Source organism: Enoplosus armatus, chromosome 22 (assembly GCF_043641665.1).
Source record: "Enoplosus armatus isolate fEnoArm2 chromosome 22, fEnoArm2.hap1, whole genome shotgun sequence".
Taxonomy (NCBI): domain Eukaryota; kingdom Metazoa; phylum Chordata; class Actinopteri; order Centrarchiformes; family Enoplosidae; genus Enoplosus; species Enoplosus armatus.
Window position 1 is genome coordinate 3,968,907 of NC_092201.1, and position 19,791 is coordinate 3,988,697.

General features: G+C 41.5%; 1 protein-coding gene across 3 annotated transcripts in view; it reads right to left on the minus strand.

Moving 5' to 3' along the window:
- The window catches only part of LOC139304940 (ankyrin repeat and BTB/POZ domain-containing protein 3-A), a 149,016-nt gene that overhangs the window by 110,359 nt on the left and 18,866 nt on the right, over positions 1-19,791 (minus strand). The window contains exon 3 of one of the 3 annotated variants that reach the window (XM_070928860.1): positions 12,519-12,543. The exons of the other annotated variants lie outside the window; for them this stretch is intronic. Within the exon in view, the coding sequence (XP_070784961.1) occupies positions 12,519-12,543 (25 nt within the window). The remainder of the gene's footprint in view (positions 1-12,518; positions 12,544-19,791) is intronic. 3 annotated transcript variants of the gene reach the window in all.

Here is a 19,791-nt window from a genome sequence, read left to right on the forward strand (position 1 = left end):
GGTGGGTGAAGTCTTGAGGTTGCCGGGCAACCAGCTGAGACTCCAGGAAGTCACTGCACCCAGCCAAGAAATAGTCCGGCACATGACCCCCATAAAAACCACAACTTGTAATTTTTATACTTTGGTTTTTGTGTGGATTAAACAAACAAGATAAAGCATGTTACATCTCTAGCAAGGCTAGTTTTCCCCCTTGTTTCCAGTCTTTATGCTAAGCTAAGCTAATATTTAAAGTTATTTCCCTTAACCTCAGAATGAGGTTGAGGTTAACAGATAAGTGTTGGGCATCTATTTGTGATGGATAAAGTTAAGATTGGAGCATTAAAGATATTTGTTTTCGACAAATGTCCTCACAATAGTAGTACAGAAATGTGTGTGTGTGTGGGAGTGTGTACAGTGAAACACACAGGGGATATTATGAGCTTCTGGTGAGTTTAAATCCCCAATTTGACCACAGGGATTAAACCTGTCCCAGTGTGTCTTGTGACAGTCGATTCCCTGAAGCTGAGTGACAGATGATGACCGGAGATAAAGTTCAATTTAGTGCAGCAATGAGGAAACCAGGCATTCAGTTAACTGCTGTTCTAAAATGCATGTAAGTCTGTTTAGAACAATCTTAGAATAATTATTTTTCTCAGTGGTACTTTATTTTTTTCCGTATCTCTAATTGCTGCTGGGAAAGTTTTTATCTGCAAAGTTCCAGCCCTCCAGAAGAAAATTCATTTGAAAGCAGTAATTGAGCGGAGATGAAAATGACGGCAGCAGAAGAAGACACTCTGCCAGCACTGCCACCTCGTTGCGGTGCCGAAGTTTTGGAAGACTCTCTGGCGAGGGGAATGAGACTTTCTGATGTCATCCGTGACCCGGGTCATCTCTAAACCCAGGGCAGAGCTGTAATGGTCTCCTCCACAGGCACTGCGCTGTGGCCAGGAGGACTGGCTGTGACTCAAATTAAGGAGCCATAACAGGCCTATAAATTTCAAGGGAATCCGCTGAGAATGGTATGAAAAAAGGGGGGGCAGAGAGACAAAGAGTAGCAGCTACGTTTTAACCTCTTGGAGTCATAAATGTGTGTCTTGTGGCATTTTGCAGGGCCAAGACACTGCTGTAATCTCCAGAAACCATAATCAGAATTCTTCAGTTTTAAAAACACAACAGCAATGAACAACACGTCTGTCATACCAGTGGACTCCTTCTCTTTAATCAAATAAATGGCGGTTTCATATCCTCACAACCCCAACCAACTTTGACTGCACTCCCACACACAGTAATGAAGGTAATGTTCCCATAATTGCCCTGAATCTTAGCACTGGTGTGGTCACCGTGGCAACACGATCTAATTTGCTGCAGACCAAGACAAACTCTGATGCAAAAGACTTTTCAACAAATTTACAACATTAAAAGAATTCATTAAATGTTGGTGGTTTCTTCTTGGAATACCTTCATCCCTTATCATTTCTATTTATATATAATAACTTATTTATCCAGCGTTCTAGTTCTATCAGAAGTTAGACAGCTGAATCGGAAAGCTACCCAACTCTGTAACCGTCCCACTTTTAATTTACATCAACTTCTTGCTGCTGTGGTCTAATTGATGCATACTTTAGTATTACAAAGCTGCCAGTTTATTAGGTACACCTCACTAAAGCTAATGCAGTCTAATATAACAGTCCTGCAATAAATCCTCCCTTCACGAAGGTTATAATGTTCAGGTTTTAGTGTTTTTGAATTGTATTGCGTCATACTGAGAGGTGTTTCTAATATTATGACTACTCCCTTTATATTAATGAGGGTTTAGTTGTTGCCAGGTGCACCTATTAAACTGGCAACTGAGTGTATGTGTTTAGTGTCGCCAAGGGACTGCAGATGTAAATGTCCCTCAAGGCACAACTTCAAATTGAATAATTGGATGTGTGTATACTGTATGTTGGTTGGTTTGTTGCTGCAACTAAAACTGAAACAAATGACTAACAAATAAACTCACTGTTGTTATTATTACATATTATATTCATCTGATGTCTCAGTACTTTTTTCTTGTTAATATTTAGTTTATTATTTATGATTCTTTTTCTCCAGATGAGAAGTAATTGTGGTCTCTTATCTGTGTTAATATGTCTGACCAAAACTGTTTGTTTGCTGGCTTACTGATAGAATCAATATAAAGAAATAAGCTAATAAATGAGTAAATGCTATACATAAATGTTGGTGCCAGTGTGTTAGCATGTGTGTGTAGCATAGATGTTAGATTGCTGTATGTAACAGTGACCGTAACTGCTCAAATAAACAAACAAATAACTGTAACACCTATTCAGAAACACTGCATTTTAGAACTACAGGAAATCATTCCTGCTCCACATTAGTTTGATTTTTCCACCACGGCTGCCATTGATTTGCCCCAAGACCCTGAACCGGCATGCAGTAAAGTGTAGAAACAACAAACCCCTGCAGCAGATGCCCCTCATGTCACACTGTGGGTCACTGTGTGATTTGAGCCTGTCAATTACACACATACTGTTATGAGACACAATTTACAGCAACTTGACAGCGAGGGGTTAAATTGACTGTAGCTGCATGTGACAAAACCGAATCTGAGAGCTGCTCATGTGTAAAACCGCCACAAGTACACGAGGAAATGTTTCCGCGGGGCTCTGTGTTTGCGTGTCGATGGTTTGTGTACGCGTCGTGGTTGAGCAGCGACTTCCTGACTGAAGCTTCCAGATTTAAGGTCACGGCCTATTGATCTTTAAAGAGCGCAATCCGATTGGCTCTGACTTACTGTTTGGGTTTTTGATGACGAAGGCTGCATGTCGAGATTTATCAAGTCAAGCGAGATACTTTATCAAAGTGAAAGTTATTTTAAAGCAAGACAAAATGGCACACAACATAGATTTTCATTACATACGTGAGCTCATACCCACTTACATGTCATTCATATTGTCTTCTCGAATACAAGCAACAGATATAATGATCTCGAGGTCAAATGACATGAATAGAAATAAAATAAAATACTAGCACCTCACCCGACCTCAGAGAGAGCTAACCTCATGGGGTTTAAATTCCACAACATCTCTCGCTGTGTTAGTGCCAAGTGATTCAACAGTGTTAACTGAAGAGCCAATAGAAGACTGCAGAGTGGCGGTCTCTTCAAATGTTAGTTTACTTCCACACACTATAATCACATTAAAAACACTGAGGCTTAATAAGCCTAGACTTAATTAAAAAGCCATCAGGAGCGGCAAACTGTCTGCTGCCGACATGAAGCAGACAGGAAATGAGGAAAATAGAGGCAAAACTCTTTTAAACAAGAAACTACCCTACCAACATTTCATGACATTTTTTTAAATGCTTCTTAATTGTTCAGTCAGCCTTTTCTGATGCCTAAAAGCATCACATGCTATTGTTAGCAGCTTGCCAGGTTAACTGCAGATATGTGGTAAAATTGACCTTTCTCTCAACATAATTGCATTGTTTCTTCGTCACATCGGGTCCTCTGTGAGGGTAATAGTTTCATTATGGCAGAATCCATTCTGCACCTCAGCGGGCTCATTCAACAGGGCGCTTTGCCCTCTCATGTCGCTCGATTTGTCAATCCAGCTACCTGCGTCTCCCTCCGCCTCCTCTCCTCTCTAATTCCTGCCTTCTCCTCTCTTTGTAGTTTCCTTTCATCTTCCAAGTCCCTTCCTTGTTTTTATTTTGACAAAAAGCAGAAATGTGTTTTTTCTCTCCTTCTGAGTGGCCATATTATGATCGTTGGTAGTGGGCTTTTCAGCATCACTCTCCAAATTAAATGTATTGTTTTTATTAATGATTTATAACGATTGCTACTGAATTCTGTACGGCAGAAAAGTGGCACTGTGTTGTTCCTACAGTGCTGTCTTGAAGGAAGCCCCTGACCTCCAAGCAAAATGGAGGATTATGTGTTGGTGGTAATTTAGTCTTTTAAAACACTGAGCGAAGAGATTTTCTTTTAAATGCTTAATGTTAAAATTAATTTAGTTTGACATAAATGAGTCAGTTACGTAAGTTGTATTATTTGACGTAGAACTGTGTCCCGTTTTGAATTAACGCCTGCAGGATTTTTTATTTTCTAGGATAGCTGGTTTCACTGTGCTACAGTCTGCAAGGGCCGAGCTGCCGCAGTAATGGAAGGAAAACCAAAAATGAGACACGTTAAGACAGAGAAGCTTTATCTGTGAATCTTGTGGTGTAATTAGCAGGATGGACATTTAAAACTGGACATGAACTTGTATTTTGTTTGTTCATCATCAGTTTGGTAAACAAATATACATATGATGCTTTGCTGTGTTCATGATTAAGTTAAAAGGAAACCGAAGCAACACTTGGATGCAAACTCATATACGCCTTTCTAGTTATCAAGAAAGAAAAGCTGTATGTTAACCGACTGGGAAATATTTCTTGTTGACTCTTGAACTGTAAGTTTTCTATTTGGTAAAAACTAGAATTTCCCTTGTTAAGATGAATCACATAATCAGAATCTCTACTGATTGCCGACTGTCTTGTTGTTGTGGATGATTGGGGCTCTCCACCGTCAGCTTCATCTTTTTGCTTTCTTTTTCCTGTTATGGTTTTTTTTTTGTGTGTGTGTGTCTTTGAAGTGGAACAATTGTGGAAGTAAACACAATTATTTCCCCTTTTTTTTTTGATGTGCCTTGTTGAAGTCCAGACCAGCAAGTGTGTGTGTGTGTGTGTGTGTGTGTGTGTGTGTGTGTGTGGGCAGTGTCACAGGCAGCCAGTTGGACCAAACGTTTGTGCTGGAATAATTAGTCGGTGGAGTCTCAGCATGGCCTCTAGTGCATGTTCAGCCTTAAACAATGTAATGTGTGAAACACGGAGAATCCAGTGGAAGTCAAGGAGATATTTATGAAACAATTTAGCTCCTGCACAGCCGGCAAACATCTAAGGCTGCTTAAGTGAGTGCAGATGACTCAATTGGGTCGGGGTTCAGTATGGCAAGTCCTGTACAACGAGATGTGTGACAGACGAGGTCCTTTAGGGCTGCAGAGCACAATGACAGTCAGTCAATAAAAGACCAGCAGGGAAATTACAGTGGGGTACTGCTCAGGGCACCGAGGTCTATTACCATTACCTTAACAAATGTCCACCACTTGCTCATCATTCTCCCTAACCCAGTGAAAGCCCTCTCCCTCCTCTGTATACACACATTTACACACTGATGCACGCACATACACACATTCATACTCGGCCATTGCAGATAAAAAGCTGTGTTCCCACGAAGCGCTGTATCCCTGGGATGGATTGAGCCCACGTGGCGATAAGGGGTGTGATTATTCATTTGTGTCAGAGATCTAGTGCCTGGAGATAAGATGGGCCCTCGGCAACAATGGAGGGCCTCAGAGAGGGTAGATAATCGAGCCACTGACCCCGGTAGTATGCTAGACTCCACTCGCCTGCTTCCTCTCTGCTTTCTTTCACTGGGCTTATCTGCTGGGAGTAGCACAGCGTTGCGTACCTATCTTACTGAACCAGCTTGGCAGCGTTCCTACATGCCAATGTCAGTCCCAGAGGTACAAAAGCCTCCACCCGGCTCAGAGTTGTGTGGAGAAGGAGAAGGGGAAGGATGGAGGAGATAATCTGGCACATGGCTCCTGTTTAAGGCCTGTGGATCTGGAAATGAGAAGGAGCGTATCATATCTGCTATCCAAAGTCAGTTTCTCTGAGGCTGTAGAGTAAGAAGGAAAATATGTCATGTTGTGATAATTTATTTGTTTTTCTAGTTCACTGATTCATTTTCTGCCATGCTAGTGGAGTCTCTCAGCTCTAATATCGGTTGGTTGGTTGATCCGCCACTTTGGTCCAGAGTATATAGAATATCTTGACAACTATTGGATGCATCGCCATTGAATTTTGTACAGACATTCATGGTCCTCAGAGGATAATTTCAATTACTTTGGCCTCCAGTGCCACTAGCTGGTTGGCATTTGTGGATTTTAGTGAAATGTCAACTATTGGACGGATGAAATTCTAATTTGCGGAATACTTTGTTTTATGACTTAATACCTGCAGTAATAAAGTCGTTCCCATCAGTTGTATTGTTTTGTTGCCATGCTAGAATTAGCATTTAGCCAAAAGCACCGCTGTGTTTAAGTACAGCCTCACAGAGCTGTTAGCATGGCTCTAAGACTCCTGGTCTTCGTCTTGCTGCTTGAGGAGCAAACGATTTATTGATTGTTTTCTGTCAATGCTGTGTCAGTTGACTAATCAATTAATTAACTAATCGTTTCAGCAAAGGTTAAGTGTTAATGACAGCAAATCCTTACATTTCCAGCTAAGGCCAGCAAATGTTTGCCGTCTGTGCTTCAAAATGACTTATCAAAGCAGTTCTGCTTTAACAAATCAATTAATCAACTGATCATGTCTGCACTAGTCATGATGCAAATGACATAGTTGCCACATGACACACAAAACCTTCAGATTAGGTCCTCGAATAATTTGAATAGTGTGGGAATGTGGCCTGTTTTGTTTTATTTTTACACTATGGCCCATGTGTTCCTCTTAAGGGCAACTTGTATAAGACCGAAGGATTAAAAACCTTAAATAACCTACTTCAACAAGTTGTTGCTTTCATCTTCTCTGAGACAGTCACCACAGCACCTGCTGAAGGGTGAGTGAATGCGATGGCTGATTTTAGTAACATTAATATAAATCTCACCCACCTGGAGGCTGCGAATCAGTCAGTGAAGCTTCTAAAGGAACGCGGCCGAGTGGTCTAATCACAAGCTTGAGGAACTATTCCCAGCCAGGAGAGAAAACAGCCTTATAACTGACCTTTCATGTGCTTGTTATGTCTGAAAGTGTTTAACTGTTGCACCAAGCTACGATGAAGATGCCATAGTGTCAATGCTCTCTGCAGTAAATCTCACAGATGACATGTCCAGCATACAGATAGCCTCATTAGGCTCTGATTTATGTCAGTGTGGTGGAACGCCGGCTACCGCTAAAGCTAATGGTGTCATGTGGTGACGAGAACGGGGGAAAAGTAAAAGTGAAAGTTGGGTTTTGTGGTCAGAAAAAGGAACAAAACCTACATGGGAACCGACACAGACTCACACGAGGGCATCATGTGGGACTTGCAGTGACACAGTCTTACAGAAAGGGTTGGTCTCATGGTTGATAGAGGGTAGACGCAGCTGGAAGCAGAGTTTTCTGCATGCAGCATACAAAATACCATCTGTACCACTTCAGGCACCTTCAGGGGCTTCCTGTACTGGAGCTACATGCCAGGTAGATAATAATAATCTGCATGGGTGATTATTTTCATAATTTATGCAATCCATGTCCATACATTCTTTGTATTTTCAGCTACTCTGCTTGCATTTGCATTCTACCTGCATGTTTTAGACAAACTGGAACAAGAATAAAAAATGATCCTGTCTCTGTGACCTACCCAAATAAATATGTCATCCATGTTATTCCAAAACCACTTGGTGATTTTGTTTAACAAACGCAAATGTCAAGATCGGCTCAGAGTGACCCAGCTAAGGGCTGCGCTTGCCATTCACAGTAAAGATCACACGCATGCTTAATCAGGTGTGAGTATCACCGAACAAAGAGGCAACATCATCTCAAGAACTGGCCTTGGGGCCCCCGTGTTCTGGTCAATTAGAGAATTAGAAGTGTCAGGCAGGGTCGTTTTGCTCCGCTCATTTATTCATAAGGCTCTCTGGAGCCCGTGGGTCTGGACTACGAGGCCGGTGGCGATGGCTGTTGTTGAATTTTATATCTCCTTCGCACATTTATCCTGCAGAAGGGCAGTCATCTTGGTCTAACTGCTGGTCTGGAAGGTTATTCTCTGAGGTCACACTGACCGCCACGCTCTTCAACAAGGGCCTCTCAGTTTTGAAAACACCCCAGTGCTGCTCTCACCAGTGAGCCGGCCTCTTCACTTTCACGGCATCATTTGGTAGTCTGGCTTAAACTTACAATTTAATGCCATCCCGATGCAGAGCCGTGGTGCCGCCCGCTGGTTACAGCTAATTCATTTCAGAAATCCATGCATTTCATTCCCTCCCTCTGCACTACGGAGCTCCAAAACTGACCAAATGTAGTAAATGTTATCAGACAAGTCAAAAATATAACTGAATAATTTTGTTAATTATTGTTAGTTAAGTGTAATATATATATAAAGCTGTATACATTTCTTTTAACCTTCAATCAGTTGGGAAAAAAAACATTTATTTTTCTTTGCAACCAATCAGTGTTGTGATTAAAATAAATTAAAAGCTAATTTATTTTACTCCTATTAAACTTTCACTAGCTCGTTAAAGCTAAATTAGTTATGAAATGACACCGGCCAGTGCATGTAATATTAATCATCCATATTCTGTACTGTATACTACTGTAACTCTTTTAACAGTAGATAAAGCATTTTAGCTAGCAAAGTAACCAACTAACAATATTATTTATTCATTAATTTATTTTATATTTCTGACTTTTCTGACAACATTTTACTGCATTTTGTCATATAGCTGATGTATCATTAATGGAAACTGCTTGCTGCTTCCTCATTTTGTAGATGAACGGTTCACTCAACGCTGCATACAAATCGTATATACAGGGATATGAATAATGTAAACATCAAATATCAAATGTGATCCAAATCAGGATAAGACTCACAACCACAACTAGTGTTCCTGTAAACATACTAATTGACAGACTATGTGAGCAAATGTTAAGTTGAACAAAGTTGAAAGAAAGTTTAGGCCATAAAAAATAATAAAAGTCAAAGTGGATGTCTGGCCTGAAGCACCAAAATGGCCAGAAACAGCCTTGCATGCAATCCTTGAATTTCTCTGATAGGTAACTTAAAACAGTCCTTATTTTTAAACTTGAAAAAGATAAGGTGCCCAGGAGTTTTAGCATCTCCACAAACTATTTCTGGTGCATTCCCTGAAGGAAAGCAGCCTCATCTCTCTATAATTCAAGACCTAACTTTAAAAACAGGGATACACAAACACACACACACACACACACACTTTCTCTGATTGCCATGCCCGCCTCAGAACACAGAAGATGGCGATGTGGTCGTACAGCCTCACAGAGCTGGTAGAAAGGCTGTAGTTTCTTTTGTCTTCTATTGAGTCCTGAACATCTTAAGAGTTTTTTCTAGAATTGAGTGTATCTTGGAAGAAGACAGAAAAGGACTAAAAGCTAAACTAGAAAACAGAAAAATTACGCTTGAGTCTAGAAAATTCTTGAAGTTTGAAAGGAGGTAAAATCTTCCTCAAACAAAAGCTTTAAGGACTCAATAATTGACAAAGGTGACTTGACAAGATGGAGACTTCTGCAGTGAATTAACGATTAAAGCGATCAATCTGTGCTAGTAATAATAAAACAACTGAAGCAGAGAATCTTACTTTTCCCGAGAGACAGAGCTTCAGCACATTGTCAGTCTGCCCTGAGACAAAGCATCACGTCGAGGCTCCTTTGTCAGATACTATTTTCTTTATTCGACGTGTGACATGAGCTAATGCACCTCTCCCTATCGGTCGGCTCCTGCTGAAACTTCTGATGGCTTTATTCATCAGCGCTGGATTTAAATTGGACGCTGATATGCTCATCAGTCACTTTTCATCAGCGCTGACATGTTGTCTTTGACGGCGTCTGTCGATGCGTCCGTCCTGACTGCAGTGTGACACACTCCTCTGGCACCGTCTCTCCATTTGCAATCCGCATCACACTTTCTAACGAGTCAACACACTTTGCACCCAATATGCATTTAATGTCACTGGTCTCACACACACACACACACATTCTGCTGTCTCACTTTACTGGTGTGTCCTCGCACACACTTGAGCGTACATAACATACATATACCGCATGCTCACAAGCCGACATAACGTGACATCGTAAAGCTGCTCTTGACAGCGTCACATTCAGCAGTTTAGTGTAGATCTGCAACTAATTATTGCTTTCATTATAAATTAATCTATTGGTTATTTTTCACAATTATTGATAAATCTTTAAACACTCAATCACAACACAACACTGACATATTATCGCCTTCAAAGCTGATATGGTGAGTAGCATCCACTTGTGTCCACATGATGAATGTAAGTCCAACATTCACTCTACTTTTGGCCTTTTCTTATTTTATTTTTTGTGGCCAGGGTTCAGCTAACTCCTGGGGAAAATATCTGGCACCCAGCATGAGTTGGGTGCCAAACAGCTGTAGCCAAAAAAACAGTAAAGTTGCGGGCCAGAAAACCAAAACAGCGAGCTGAAAGACACGAGAAACACTCCGTAAAGCTGAAGGGAACTGCAGCAATTTCTTTACACATCTGATCCACCTCGAATATACAGAATATTGATTATAGCCGTGTCAAAGTCTCAAAAAGTGGAGCCCAAAGTCACATCTAAAAAACACAATTTCTTTAGCAGCAACAGTCCAAAATGCAAAGGTATTTCATTTATACAAAATACAGAAAACCAGAAAATACTTTGCTTTTATGTTGATTGAAAATGTCTCCCAATCGTTTGCAACATCAGAATTGTAAAAAAGAGCAAGCCTGTTACGAGGCTGGGACTCTGGGAGGCCCACTTTGTTGATTTAGGTGATGAGGATCTTTACATAAAACCCTTCCTTATTATCCTGCTGTGTTGGTGACATTTATATCATTCTAAACAGCCATATCTGTCACCTATCCCTTTAAACCACTCAAGTGAACTGATTGGTGTGATTTTGTGGGGAGTCGGACATGTTTTGATTGGGCAGACCTCTCATGGAGAGTGAAAAATAAGCTCTCCCTTGTGGCCGTCCCCCCGGCAGTTAGTGTTTACTGCCTTGTTTATTTCTCTTGGCTGCTGATCTCCCAGCAATGGGCCCACAAGGTGCACTTCAGGCCGGGACACAGTCCAGCCAATTGGAAACTGGGGCTCAGATTCCCTGATACAGTCTAGTCTGTCTTCTATTATGTTTTGTGTGAGCATATATTCTATAAAGGGACATGTGTAAGAGCGAAAAAGACAAGGAGGTATAGTGTGACTATTTTCCAGACAGCTGAACAAACTGCTTTCTGGCAGCAGGACAGAGTTCAGGTTATGGAGGCGCAGGACAATAGATCAACGTTGCTTTAAGTTAAGAGCAGGAGGCATCAGACATTTTTCACTGAGCTCACACAGATCAAAACACATCCACAGGAGCTCCATATACAAACATGTCTGTTGCTGATGACTGCTTGCTGCACGTATGGGGATAAGTGTTAAGAAAGAAAGACGTCTTATACTTAAGATAGCTTATACTTCCACTGAGGTTGGTAGCTGTAGTCAACTTGGATTCACAGCAATTAAAACAGATTTCAATGAAGACCCAGAGTCAAGGTTAAAAAAAAAAAAAAGACATTCTCCATTTCTGCTCCAATTAGTATATGCCTTTATAATTACGATCCTGATTGGATGATAATAAGTCATTTATATTTTATGTTATGGTTATATTATAAGTCCATTTATGCTCAGTTCCATCTGACTGTTCAGTCTAACATCATGTTCATGTTAGCATTTTTCTGTTTTGTTGGTAGGTGTTATGTGTGACTGGCACATCCAGCCCCATTGATGCCATTTTCAGTCAACTCCGAAGCAGCAGTGGAGGATTCTTGGAGCAGTTGACATAACTTTTGTCGTGCAGATCAATCAAAGAGTAGTTATTTCTGTAGGTCGACTACCAACAACAAAAAAACATTTGTCAGTCTCATCCAAACTTGCTGCCATTGTTCTGGCCATTTTCCTGGAACTGACAGAAATATGATGTTCCCATTCCTGATCCCACCTGATTGGCTCGATTGTGGAGATGTGGGCAGCGATTCAGAGGGCTGTAACTAGGCTACTGAGGCTCAACTCGACCAATAAGATTGTTTCTACCTGGACAGCAGCTCCGCCGCCAAGGAATATTTGTACAACTTCATCTCAAACATGTCACTTGTGTACCTGGAGTAGACATTCGCTCTCAGTGGTCATTAACAAACATATTTCCACTTCTTTTATCCTCAGTCTTCCCCGCATCTCCTGGCTACCTCTCTGACCACCTGCAGCTCTCCGCTTTCCCTCTTCACAGTCCTCCCCTCGCCTCCCTTCTCCTCCCTCGCTCCCAGAGGAGCTTGCTCACTGTGCGCTGCCATCCATCAGGCTTGTCATCGGTCGCTCCGGGGCGGTTGGCGAGGACTGCGTGGGACTCGGCTCATTTCCCTGCTCTGATTATCCCGGCCTGCTCGGCGGGAACGAGCCCCTGCCACTCGGGCCTTCGCAGCCCCCTCTTCCACCTCCTCCTCTTCCTCTTCTCACTTCTCCTGTGTCTCTATTCTTTCCCCCTTCAGTCAGAGCAATTATTGCACTCCCCCATTTCTTCCTGATCTCGTCACCTCTCCAAATCCCTTTCTCCTGCACGGCGTGGATCAGCATGTATGATGTATACGTCTGCAGCCTATGTGTGAATACATGAATGCACTGAGAGTGTCAGAGTGTCCCCCCAGGCTGCAGGAAAGCTGTACAAGACATGAGAGGATTCATTAGGAGCTTCATCTGGCAGCATGGGATTCCCCGAATGTTTAACAGCTATTGCCATTTCATCATGGAAGCTGTTAAAAGACTCTCCTGGTGGATTTTGACAGTTAAATAAGTGTGGAGGCAAAGTCCTGCTGTGAGCGGCAGTGAAAAATGTATGCCAATGCTTGATTTATGTGAAAGAGGAGATGTCTTAAAGAGAATAATCCACTAATAGAGCTCCTGCATTTAAAATTCAATAGTTACAGTTTCTGTGAGAATACGGAAATACTGTAATATATTTAATGCCATCTGCTTTACTTTACAAATGTAATATTTAAGTTGTTGTTTGTTCTTAAAAAGGAAGTATTGGCTTCCCTCCTCAGCTTTCTTAAAACTTTTTTAAAGTAACCAACAATTACAGAGGCCAGATAAATAAAGGTTTGTTAGTGTTCCCTGAAGGAGGAATACTATAATGCACTTGTGTTAACTGTACAAAGACAGGGCATAGCCTATATGAAGCTGTTGCTACATGACTACTTGTATGTGAATGGGGTCGCTTATAATAATGAACCTGATAATTATCATTTGGACTCTGCAGTTCCCCTCAGCGCTTTAAAGCGTCTTTGAGCTCATAGTTTTGACTTCCAGGCCCACAACTTTGCTGTTTTGGTTCACAGCTCTCATAGCATCGTTTTCAGCCACAGCAGCTTTAAAGACCCACTGTACGCTACCTGCCCAGCAAAAAATGAAGGCCAAACCAGAGCTAAAAGGAGAGTGAATATTGGACTAATGCTAATGCTGCTCCATATCCACTGGATGTGTAAATCTGAAACTGTTTGCTGAAAAGTTCACCTTCTAACAAGCTTGTTTCCGCTGCCTCAAAGTGGCCAAAAGGTTTAGTGTTGAAGCAATATGATGATAGATTAGTTAATGAAACGGCAATAATCCACAAATCTGAAACTTGGTGGTTTCAGCTTCTCAAATCTGAGAATTAGCATTTTAACTGAACTGAACTAAATTTCAACTGTTGTTCGGACAAAATGACCAAATCAGATCTTATTTTATGAAGGTGACTTTCTGCTATTTCTTCCAGTTCTAACCTTCACAGTCCAAGTCCCTACTTTCACAATCCTGCCGTCACCATATCTGACCAATCATCTTCCTGCCCAGCGCTCCCCGAGCCTATCAGTCCGTGGATGCTGCTCTTTTAATATCACTGCAATTCTCTCAGACCTACTATTGAGGAAACCCACCACTTCCCCATGAAGACCACGACCAGTGAGAGTTTCCATCAATCACCTGCCAGCTTTACTCCACCACCTCTAGCATGTAGACTCCGGGGGATCCCGTCCTATCTGCTATATTCATGTGGGCCTACGCATAATCAAGACTCACATAGATGGAGTTTAACTGCTGAAGTCTTTCTCTGTTGCTAACCTCAATAAATATTGTTATACACTTAAATTTGTTCGGTCCTTATTGAACTGACGAACAGCACAGTTTAATCTAAAATACAAATCAGTTGCAGACAAAAAGCTTCCTGCGCTGCAAACAGGACTGTTGGTGAACCAAAGCAAGTTTCCTTTCTGCTGCATTTCCAGTGCTTCACACTGCCTTGACAGCCCCGGCTCCCTGGAGGCTCCTCCAAAACGCTGCCTCACACAGCGACCAAGGAAGTTCATTTGGCACGGCTGCTCCCAGGCATGAGCTGGCCTACTTTAAAGCCCAGTCTGCATAACCAACAGGCTGAACTAGTCTGGCCCTCCTTCACCTCCCATCCTGCTAGCCACCGTATCTTGAGCCCCCAGACGAGGTTGGGAAGATCCACTGAGGGGCTGCGTCATCCATCTAAAGTGGGTCCTCATCGTCTGCTGGTCCATTTACAGTCAGCTGAAGTCGTGACCCTGTCTGCGGCTGAATCACAAGCCTTCCAAACACAGCAGGCGACAGTGGTCATTTGGGGCACTTTGATGGCTTGTCTATGGCCCAAATAGGCATTGAGGGGAAACATGCATCAGTGCATTAAATTACCGTGTGCAAGCAGATTTTCAGCTGTAAAACAGACGTACAGTAGAGTTACTTAACCTCAGAATCATGCAGGAAAAATTATTTTTTTTATTATATAACCTTAAAGGGCACAAACCTCAAGTTATATTTGCAATTTATGTCTTGTATTTTTATTCTTCATGTTGTTTGAATACAACTTGTTTTCAGAACATTCCCTTCCTGACCACAGTTGTAGAAAATATAGAACAACCACATTATGTGGAAACGTAAAAACAACTCACTGGGTGAAAGTAGATGAATATAGACAACATTCAGATGCTAAACTAGACGTCTAAATGCGCCAGTATGCTTCAACAGAAGTGCTTGTCAGATGGTCCAACAGCGTCTGAAACCCCCATCCCCCAAAAACCTTCTGTTCTGACTTTTGGGGGGGGGGCGCATCCAAGCAATTATGCAGCGATTGGTGTGCTGCAGTGAGGAAGTAGGCAAGGTTTGAGTGGCCCCCTTAAACTCACTTTTCTGTGCAAAGGAGTGCAACACTATGCCTTCGTATTTTAACAGGTCATTACGTCTCGCCCGTCTCTATCACGGCTGGCTTTTCACCCCACCTTCGAGTGTGCCCACTGTTTTCTTCAGACGCGATCAGACGACACGCCATACAAACTAGTTTCTAGCACACTGACACCTTCGGGGATATTGAAAATTCAATACTTTCTGAGACAAAACGAAGATCGTTTGCATCAAATGCTTTGCTAGATAGATTTGTAACATCATTGTATCGTCACATAATTTGATGCACAAAAGACACAAAGTCAAGGCAGGATAGCCGAGCAAATGCGGTAAAATAGACAAGAGTTGACATCAAAACACTTCAAACAACACCCAGACTTCTGTAAGAGGGAGAGGTGATGCTTTCTGTTTGGTAATCGATTTATATTCCAACCCTCACCTACGCAAACTTTGGGTATAAAATCAAAAGTAAAAGTTTACAAGTGGAGTTTCCTTCTCAGAGTGTCTGTAGCTGCTGATTCACATCGAAAGAAGCCAGTTGAGGTGGTTCAGGCATCTAATTACGATGCCTCTCGATGTCTCCCTGATGGAGGTTTTCTGGGCACACCATACTGGGAGGACACACTGGATCACACCCAAAACACACTGATGGGATTACATATCCCATCAGGCATCAGGAAGGAGGATACTTCAGGAGAAGGTGGAGGAGACAGGCACCTAAGCCAGAACCCCATTCAACAGGAGGAAATTGTTAGATGAATATATTATGTGTCAAACTGCGGACATGTCATATGCTGTGTTATGCAACTAGAGTCTCATGTACTCACAGACAAGTATGAGTACTTATAAAAGGATTGTTGCTTTAATGAACCTTCGACAAGCGCTGTCTCACCTGTGCAGACATGGAGTGTCAGACGTGACACAATGCTGGGAATGCAACAAAACAGCAGGAAGGTTGCAACTGCAGCAAGCTTGTTCATCTGCAGCTACGACATGCGGGTTCGATGAGGGTGACAAAGTCAGTGCCACTCAACACTGTTTTTTTCAGGGTCCAGCTGCAATGTGGAGGAAATTAAGTTGATATTTGTTTTATGAAATGTTATATCTGCGGCTGTGTTGCCGAGGTAAACTGTCTCTGAAAAACATTTGCTTGGAAAAAAAAGTGATTTAGAAAGAAAGCAAATATAGTGAATGTGGTTGTGTGTGGTGGAACAAGAACAGGAGGTGATGGCGGTACGATGACTATCCATCCTGACTGAAGGTCTGACACAATCACCTTGAATCTATAAAGGTTAAGTGGAGGAATTATAACACAAAGGGACTAGGTACAAGTGGCTGTTAGCAGCACACAAACCTGCACTTAAAGGTAAATAACAAGCACCGCTCGTGCAGCCAAAACCTGATATATCTTGCAGGAAATACTCACTAGATCACCAAATGTGTGTTAATCCGCAGCTGAAAATAGTCCCCAACAAATGCACTATTTACTCCTGTTTGCATATGCTTCTTCCTGTTTTCAATAATGCAACAAACTACAGTGCCCAGCTGTTTTAGTAAGATTTCTTTGTTAGCTTCTAGTTGCTTTTTCAGTAGGAACCAATGGGCTTGAGGATGAGTACCACTGACAGGGTAGGGAAGTCTTGTTTTGGTTTTGGTCTTTTCATGGGATTTGTTGACATTAAAGTGCCATAAATAATCAATATTTCATATCAACAATTGATCACATTGCTACTTGTGTGTGGAAGGTGACGCTCATAGTGACGAACCTACAGAGAATTATCACCAGACTCTGCAGTTCCTCTCAACTCTGCTGAGCTTTACAGCATTTTTCAGCTCATTGTTTTTGTTTTCTGGCCCGTAACTTTACTGTTCTGGTTCACTCTCATAGCTCTCATTAGCATGGTTTTTCGGCCACAGCGGGCAGCTGTTTTCAGACAGACGCAGTTAGCGACTAGCTGATGAACTGTGGAGCATTTAGCAGCTAAAGAGCCACATATTTCTCCCAGGAGTTGGTGGAAACCAAAAACAGAGCTAAAAAGAGAGTGAATATGAGACTTACATTTGCCACACAACTCTGTGCTCTTTCTTTGTGTCCACTAGATGTTCACACAGGCGACTGTGAGCTTACAAGTTTGCCACACAGTAACACACAAAACTACAACCTCAACATACTCCTCAGCAGCTATTAAACCAGCACAAGGTGGTGTCGGCCAAACAGGGAGGATTTTGACTCTAAATCACCTCTAATGTGCCTCGATGTCCCTCTTTCTGCCTCTTTTCTTTTCTCTAAGTTATTCCAATTATAAGAAGCTGGTTTGTAAGCTTCCTAAACTGACACTTGCTTACACTGAAATGTCCATGTTCATGCTGTCCCACATACTGCCTAACTAGACCAGAGTAGTCCTTCCGCATTAGTCCGGTCCCAATTACTGTTCTCCCCAACGCTGACTCATGAACGCTGGCTAACAGTCACAAATTAGCTCACTCGATGGAGAGGTTATTATTTTTTTAGGCTGTCAATTTGTGCATTAGATGGAGGTTTTCCACCGTTGGGCGTAATTATATTGGAGACTTAAGATTTCCAAAGAAGGACTCTGAGGAAACAAGTGATCTGAAAAGCAAATTAGAGATGTGGTTTCCCTCCTCCAGAGCACATCTTCTGTAAGTACAATCTGGAGGCTATTTGTGAGAACTGCTTCACCATTAAAAGAGGAAATATATTGAATATGTAATTTACTTTGATGTGAAACCATCTATTCATCTGATATTGCTTAACCAGATCACAAGGGAGCTTTACCCCACTATGCACCGGACGCCCAGTCTATTACAGGACAAACACAAACACATTTTAGTTCAGCAGCATGTCTTTCGACTGTGGGAGGAAACTACAGCACCTAGAGAAAACCCACATGAACACAACACAGCCTGTTTCACTGTTATAAAACTGGGAAAATAAAATCTCTCTCTGGTACACCAAAATACAAAATAAAATACAATATTTACTCCTACAGTAGTGGATACAGACGTATACAAGAGAATTACAGATGACCATAACTAGTAACAACAAGGCTAAAAGTCTACAGCCATGCCAGTGGTGCTAAAGTTTGCTAATTAGCACTAAACACAAAGTAAATCTGTGTTCAGTGCTAATTAATTGATAGATTTCAGTATTGGAAAAATAACATTTTTGATGGGCTGGAATAACATTTATGTGATCACCACAATAATTAAAATTTGTCCTGTGAGTGACAGGAACCTCATGGTGGCGCTAGAGGCAGATTCAGTGGTTCATGAATGTCAATAGGATACTTTAGGATCCTCTAAGGACCACACATTCATGGCAATCCATCCAACATCCCTGTAGTTCCCCACAAATTTTAAATATTTTAAAAAGTAAAAAACAACACTGGTGTTGGATCAACACTACCGGTAGTATCTGGTTTTAAAGGTTTTAAAATCAATATCAGGAGCAAAACAAATCTAGTTCAAGCACAGGGAGAGAGTCAAAACCCAATAATGCAAAGTTATATTTAAAAGTTTTTGTGATCTGGATCTGCATGAAGTTACATAACTCTCACTGACCCCTCTATAAAGGTTCAGTGATATTCAGAAATATTCCCAGCACAATAACAAAACCTGCAGCGGTAAACATGCTTCTCCACACCCACAATACACATGACAGGCTGCACCAGTCACTACCATGTGGTCAGAGGTCACACTGGAAACAAGTCACAAGTCGTCGTGTCATGCTGGCAGCTGTGATCCTGTATGTTTGTAGATCTCCGAAGTGATAATAACATGAAGTGATGCACATGCGTGTTAAAACTCAGGTGACACGTCTTCCAGCAGACGAATCAGGTGCTTCTGAGATTCGACTTCCTGTTGTACTGTCAGCTGACAATATTTGTCTCATGTCTTTGTCCATTTTGACTCTGATGAAGACCAGTGGGGGAGAGCACATTTACTAACAGTAATAAAGTGCAAGCATTTTCTGCTTCTTTATATTGTACTTTTTACACCACTACATTTATTTAATTGTTATAGTTACTTTTCAGACTGAAACATATGAACAGTTATAAAATATTATGCATTGCTATAAATGAAGAAGTTCAAATTAGCTTAATCTCTATCTCATTAATAAGAGATCTCATTAATACTGATCCAATAACATAATAATGTAACATTCAAAGTCATTCCGCACATGGGAGTACTTTTACTTTGATACTTTAAGTATATTTTATTTCTGTTTTATAGTTTATTTGCAACAACATCTGCACTTTGACTGAAGTAAAAATTTGAATGCAGCATTTCTATAGTTTGGTTTTGCGCTGATGAATCTCTCTTCCCTCTAGACATCTTAAAAATTGTGTCTGTAAAATGTCAAAAATATTTGAAAAATGTCCATCACAACTTCCCATCATTCCATGAGACGTATTAAAATTGCTTGCTGGTTCCAACAAACACTCGGGAAACCCCCCCAAAATATTAAACTTATGGTGATTTCAAACAGAGAAAAGCTGCCAATCCCCAGAAGCTACAACCAGCAAGTGTTTGACATTTTTTGCCTGACACACACACACACACACACACACAGACAAGCCTTCAGTCACAATATATAACTAAAGCAGTAAAAACACACAACTTGCACGTCAAGTATAATCCTCAAACAGACGTTAAATGCTTAAATTAATCCAACACAACATTTCAAACACACCAACACAGACAACTCTCTCCTGGTTGGGATCTACAGGAGTGTTTGTG